The sequence below is a fragment of the Pagrus pagrus genome (genome assembly GCF_965226575.1).
Source record: "Pagrus pagrus genome assembly, chromosome: 18".
Classification (NCBI taxonomy): Eukaryota; Metazoa; Chordata; class Actinopteri; order Spariformes; family Sparidae; genus Pagrus; species Pagrus pagrus.
Window position 1 is genome coordinate 21,073,111 of NC_140202.1, and position 7,157 is coordinate 21,080,267.

The following is a 7,157-nucleotide window of genomic DNA, read 5'->3' on the forward strand; positions in this document are numbered from 1 at the left end:
GGCATTTCCCTCCCAGCCAATCATGGTGTGATGACGCCCTTTTTGTGAAGGCTTAAAAGAGGAGGGGAATGGCACACAGGGGGCTCTCACCCTCAGTCTGAATCTGTCCCTGATCCATTGAGAAGCTCATTCCCCTTAGATTACCAGAGATTACATGTGGTCTGTTTAGGCCCTATTGTGTTTTCTTGGCTGCCCACATCACTTGAAACCTAAGTCCCTATAAACCTTCAGTTTGACATTTTATTTCCCTGGGGCTTGTAGGAGCACATTTGTTTATTGTACCCAGAAGAGACATTTGTTTATTGATTTATTGTCCAAGTAGCAGACTTTGGGCATCCCCCCTAGATTTACTTGTTTTTTGTTTATATATTTATGTAGGTTGGACTGGCCTGGCATCCAAAGCATTTTACTGCCAGTATTTAATATTGTATTACTAATTTTGATATTATAATTATTATTATTTAAGGTTTTATTTTGAAGTTTCTCAGCGGAAGTGTTTCAGTCAGCGCTTAATTGTAACTCTGGAGCCTGATTTGCTGTCACAGTCCCTCCAGTGACAAACCAGAGAGTGTCAGCCGCCTCCCGCAGAGTCAGTCCGGGTCCTGCTGCCTGTCCGCTGTCTGTCTGTCTGTCTGTCTGACAGGTCGTCCTCTGAAGAGACAAGATGAGGCTGCTGCCGGCTGTTGTCACAGTGTCACTGACGGTGGCGGTGGCTTATTATGTTTACATCCCGCTGCCTGACTCCATCCAGGAGCCGTGGAAGTTGATGATGCTGGATGCTGTGTTCCGGACAACGATGCACCTGGTGAGAGAGGAGATGTTTAATTATTATTTTTAATTATTATTATTATTATTATTTTTTGAGGATATATTCTGGTACATGTGCTGTGATGGAGCAGGTGTGCAACTTCAGCTGTGATTGTGATGTAACCTGCACAAAAGCTTTACCCTTTAAGCTCAATCAAAACAAGTGTTGCTGATAGCAGTCAGTAATAATAATAATATAAATGGTTTAGCTGCATGTAGTGCATGATCAGCTACTGAAGTGGCATTGGTACAAGACACGCCTCTTCACCTACAACACAGTAACACACCTAGCCCGTGCAGACATGTACTTTGACCCCTACCTACATGAGTCTATTTAAAGGTGCACTTATATGTGGCGGACCCTGCCACCTTCCTAGCTTCAGACAGCGTTTTCCTCTGAGAACAGCTTGTTTATGCAGTAATGAAAGAAATCAATTTTTCTGAGTTTGTATTATTACCTCATTAATATTGTAAATATAAAAAATCTGATACTTCTCATAGTGCTCCTTTAAAGTTGAGTATTTTTTTTAAAAATCATGCAGAGCCGAAAGGCAAAGATCTGAGGCTCATCACACCCTCGACATCATGTGCTGTCATGGTCATAGAGCGCCTATTCATGCTTGTACCCACTCGGGCTCGTTAGTAACAGCCTGCGAGAAATGTACAAACTTCGTGAAAGAGCTTTAACAGTTTGATTCGGAAACTGTCACGCTGTCTGTACGGTGGATAATCTGTTGCATCGGGGGGGTTATTCTGGGCCTGTGTTGAGGACAATCAACTCTTAACCTTCACCCTTGTTCTACTTTTTGTGAAATGGCACTGTAGGTGAAGAGAAATGAGATCAGCTATTGCCACACCGGCTGCAGGCTAATGTTCAGAAGCAGATAGTGTTTGTACAAGACACCTCATATTTAACTGAGCCTTTCTTTTCCAGATATGAAGGGGAATAAATCAATTTAGATAAGATTAATTTAAATCCTGATAGCAGATTGGTCTATTAATGATATGAAAGTGTTGTAATATAACACAAAAGTGCCAACAGCCTCTAGTTTCAAGAAGAGGAAGCTAAAATAGCACTTTTTCTCTTTTCTGCAGCATCTTGCACAACATCATGTTTTCATGTATTATAAATATAGCAAAGATGTTTTGATACTCACTATATATATTATATATATATATATATATATATATATATATATATATATGTATATATATATATATATATATGTATATTTTACACTCAAATACAACTTTATTGTTGAAAAAAGCAGCACAAGAACAGCATACAGAATAAATATAGGTGGAAAAACACTGAAACAAAAACTGTTAAAAAAATAAATAATTATACAACAGTTAGTTCTGACTAAGTGATTGAGTAACTGGCCATGACTGTGCCAAGCAGCTGCGTTTGCTGACCTTGGTTGAACACTTGCGACAGTCTGAGATGTTTGTGGGGAGAAGGGCAGACACACTGTGTTCATGACTTGTCGGAGAATTGAGACATAACTGTCTCACTCAGTCACCTCTGTCCTCCTGCACTGTATCCGACTGATGTGTCACTTTGTCTGTCTCCTGTTCTCTCCACTCCTTTTTCTAAATACGCCTTTAATCTCTCACCTTTGTCCTGAGAAAACATTCTCCAGGTGAAGTTTTAACATCTTCCCCCTCCCTTCTCTGTCTTCAGGCCTCTTTGAAGGCGTGGCTTGGCTTTGACCACTACATCAAGTCGATCAGGTCGTGCACGGACGGCTTCGAGGACATGATGAAGGTGGCGCTCAGTTCTGAGTCGGGCGGAGGCGTCATGCCCGGGGTGAAAGTCAGCGACACCACTTTTGCCGGCATCCCGGTCACCGTGTACGAGCCCCCGGCTGGAGGGGAGGGTCATCTGAGGAGGGGGGTGATGTATTACCACGGAGGAGGCTGGGCCCTCGGCAGTGCCAGTGAGTAGGGAGGCATGGATATTAAACTGAGACCGTTAAAAGTTGCGTTAGGTTTAACTTTTCCTTCATCTTTCTCTTACTTCCTCAGAAAAGGGGTCGTATGATTCAATCAACCGGATGGTGTCGGATGAACTCAACACTGTTGTGGTCTCTGTTGAGTAAGTGCTTCTCCTCCTGCGCCACTAATCCGTTTCAACATTATCATGCAACATCTCTGATCTTCTTACAATCATTAGCCCCAAAGCTTCCTAGTCCTCAGGTAAATTATCATTTGTAACCGATATCTGTGCAGGTATCGTCTGTATCCAGAGGTGCACTTCCCAGTGCCCTACTTAGACTGCCTTGCTACTGCCAAGCACTTCCTGTCCCCAGAGGTCCTGGCCAGCTACGCAATCGACCCTGAGCGCGTGGCTGTGGCCGGTGACAGTGCCGGAGGAAACCTGGCTGCTGCGGTCGCTCAGGAGGTACGTACAGAAGCCATCTCCTTTATGAATGTGTGTAGTAATGTATTTACTTATGTTCCTTTTATATTTTCCCAGATTGCATTAGATGACACCATGAGTGTGAAATTCAGCGTCCAGGCGTTGATCTACCCGGTGCTCCAGGCTCTGGACTTCAACACGCCCTCCTACTTGCAGAACCAATACATCCCCGTCCTCTACCGGCCCCTCATGGTCCGCTTCTGGCTGCAGTACCTCGGCGCTGACCTCTCCCTGCAGCCCCAGCTGATTGCAAACAACCACAGCTCCGACATCACCCCAGAGCTGAGGGCGCGGCTAGACTGGAGCGTCCTCCTGGCCCCGAAATACAAGAAGAGCTATAAGCCTGTGATTGGGGAAAAAGGTGCGCAGGGGTTAGCGAAGGAGGTGCCGGGGCTGCTGGACGTGAGGGCATCGCCACTTTTAGCAGGAGCAGAGGTTTTGGCTAAAAGCCCTCGGGCGTATATCCTAACGTGCGAAAACGACGTGCTGAGGGATGATGGCCTGATGTACGCACGGCGCTTACAGGACGCAGGTGTCACAGTTACCAGCGACCACTATGAGGACGGCTTCCACGGGGCTTTCAGCTTCATAGCCTGGCCCTTCGAGTTTGAAATGGGGAAGAGGGCGATCAGGGGCTACGTCAACTGGCTCAAGAACAACTTGTAGGAGTGCGCGTGCAAGGGGGTGAAATTGTGTTTGGTCGTACGGGTGCGTGCATGTGTGTGTTTCACTGCCCTTGCTTTATGAATCACAGACTCGCCAAGGGCTTGTACATCTGCTCTTTGTATAAGAATATAAGATCTAAGCTCAGGGCCCCTCGTGTACCTGCAGATACACACAACACCACCTCGGTGCATATAAAGTTTACATGATAATTAGAGGATTCTTAAGGTCTGAACAGCAGAAGGGCAAACACTGTTACCAGCCAACAAAAATACTTCATAGATCCACATAAGCGCTTCACAGCCACAAGCTCTCCATTAATGGATAAACTAATCAGCTGCTTCCCTCTGGGAGAAAACCACATCAGTGCACCGATTCATCCGCGCCGCCAACACATGAGCAGCGTATGTCACAAGGATCGCAATCGATTTTATACTTTTAAAATAAAAGTCGGATAATCGTAAATTAGACACCCTCGATCATAGGTTCATGTTAGTGGTGGCACAGTTTAACCTAGAACATTTTATCATGACGCCTCACACAGAAATCATTGTATAACCAGCGGTGAGAGAACACAAAAACAAAGTGCAACCCTGGAAATTCCAGCAGTGTTCACTGTTTCAGTGTTCATGCTAATAGTGGATGCCAATGTCAGTGTGTTTGTCAGCCTAACGCTAATATCTCAACGTCTGTCTGGATGGATTACCATGAAATCTTGTGCAGACGGTCATGTCGCCCAGAGGATAACTCCTGACGACTTGAGTGATCCCATGACTTCTCCCTCCAGAACCACCTGTTTGGGGTTTTGGTTGAATATCTTAACAACTACTTGATGGATTGTCATCAGATTTGGCAAACACGTGTTCACGGTCACCTCAGATTCATCTGTAATAGCTGTGGTGATCCCTTTTACTTTTCATCCAGCACCATAATCAGGAAAATTACTGATTAGTAATGTGACCAAATACCTGCAGAACTAGTAACATTCCCATCTGCCCCAGCTGTGCTAATTAGCAAATGTTTGCAAGCTAACACGCCTAACTACGATGGTGAACATAAGGAAACATTATCTGCTTAGCATCAGTATTTTCCGTGTTGCATGTTAGCATGCAGATGTTAGCATTTAGCGCAAAAGCACCGCTGTGCCTAAGTACAGCCCGAAGGAGCTGCAAGCACGGCTGTAGACTCTCGTTGTAGGAAGAAAGAAATAATATATAAGAATATCCTTTGATTACTTTTATAAATGGGGAATTCATTACATTTCTTTTGGACACTTCGTATGTTTGACAGCTCACATAAATGTAGTAATCTTCCATCTTGTGCCCCGTGCAACACAAGAAGGTGACGTCTTCCCTGACGCATGACGCTGGCACTTGACAATCTTATTGCACTACTTCCTTAAGTTTCATTCCATTAGTTTTTCACATTGTGTTTGATATTCTGTGTATCTTAACAATGTTTTGTGATTTAAATGCCTGAAAAGTGGTACCTGTGGAGCATAAATGAATCACTGAAGTTGTCAAAATTAGTTGGCTATTTAAGTTTTTCTCGGATGTCTACATGTACAGAACCACGTTGTTGTTTTCACAGCGACATGGAGGACATCTGAGGGGCAACACTCGCTTCTGAGATGTATGTATTTAAACTGGTACTCTGCAAGGGCTTCGGATGATATCATTTTACTTTTAAATTTCATTTTAATGTCTTTTAAACATTTCATGTGGGATGCAGAGTCCCCTTTATGTCTCTGCTCTGCCCATTGTTGTGATTTACGTAAAAACAAATGAAGGGTGTTAATAAAAAACCAAGAAGTCATTCTCATGAAACATAAATTGTTGTTTATTTTGCAAAAACAAAGTATATTTCCAGATGCAGTGATATTCAACATCAAATGTGTCAAACATTATGTTGTAACTTTTACTTTTCATGTTTGAATTGGACCTGCTTTTGCTCGATCTCCCTCATGTTTCGCAGGATGCCTTTTTTTTATACCTTGTTGTTGTTGTTGTTGTTGTTGTTGTTGCTCGGTATGATGGCAACACAGGGTAGCATTCAGCTGCAGTGGGTCATAAGAAGCAAATGCTCGTCATGCATAAAAATGATGATTAAAGGAATGTGTGGGACAGGGCATGTTGTTCATTGCTTAACTCATCTGCATCTGTATTTGAGTTTCAGCTGCAACATTTACAAAAGTTAGTACAAAATTACAAAGTTTGTACAAAAAATGACTGAAATATAAAGGAGAAAAAAAAAAAACACCAAATATCTTTGAGGAAAAGACCCAAAAATGAAAAATTCGGTTATTGTGTGGAAGGAAAGTCAGAGGTGAAGTTTCGTAGTCCACAAAACTTTTCTGGAGCTTCACAGCAAAACAACATTGCAGCATTCTCCTAAACAACTGAAGTAGTTGGGGACTAAAACATTATAGCTGAGCCACATCTGACAGGCTTTCAATCATTTTCCCAGATCAGACCGCTCTCCAGCGTTTATGGGCCAATAGATCCAGCAGCGCCAATAATCAATGCAACAACCCCCTCTAGTGGACTGGGAACAACATGGCCCTTCTTTGGTCTTGAGCTGACACATTGAGACCAAAATCCCATAATGACACACTCAAATCATGAGTCGTTCGTCTACATGTCACCCGATGTATATTTTTATTTTATTCTGCACATAACCCCTGTGTATATTATATTTGGAGGTCATTGAACACATCCTTTCATAACACCGATCAATACTAACCCTGATAATAATATTCATAACTTCTAATTCTAACCTCAGTCTAACCGTCTTAAACAGTATTTATAGATCAGTGCCTGATTAACTGGATAGAAATGGAGGCTTGTGTTATGTAAATATTAACCTGTGTGCTTTGTCTCAGTTTCTACACTCCCACATTCACATACACTTGTTTCCTATCAGGGAACCACCCTTCCACCGACACGCTAAGTCACTGGCAACTGTCTGTGTGCATTGTGCTGCTGTAGCAATTTTAAGCACGAGTCTTTGTTTTATAAATGAGACAATGAACAGCTGTCGTGCTCAGATGGGAATTTAGGGAGATTCCATGACTTTAGGGAGGGAAAAGGGGAGTGGAGGACAGAAAAGGGCGGATGGTGCATGATCCGTCCTCTAAAGCCATTGTGTGTCTTCTGGAAATTATTCTAGCTCTTCGCTTCAGTGGAAAACTGCTTTAACTTCCAGTGTTTCTCTGTGGGCTTTCAGGTTTCCAACTGTTCTCATAACTGATTTCAGATTTTTGGGT

General features: G+C 43.1%; 1 protein-coding gene across 1 annotated transcript; it reads left to right on the forward strand.

Annotated features, from left to right (window-relative positions):
* The first annotated feature begins 494 nt into the window (after positions 1-494).
* LOC311274148 (neutral cholesterol ester hydrolase 1-like) lies at positions 495-6,061 on the forward strand. Its single transcript, XM_084381588.1, has 5 exons — positions 495-805; positions 2,492-2,747; positions 2,836-2,905; positions 3,040-3,211; positions 3,287-6,061. Exons 1-5 carry the CDS (start codon positions 665-667, stop codon positions 3,893-3,895), a joined length of 1,248 nt encoding a protein of 415 aa, XP_084237714.1. The 5' UTR covers positions 495-664; the 3' UTR covers positions 3,896-6,061.
* Positions 6,062-7,157: the final 1,096 nt, after the last annotated feature.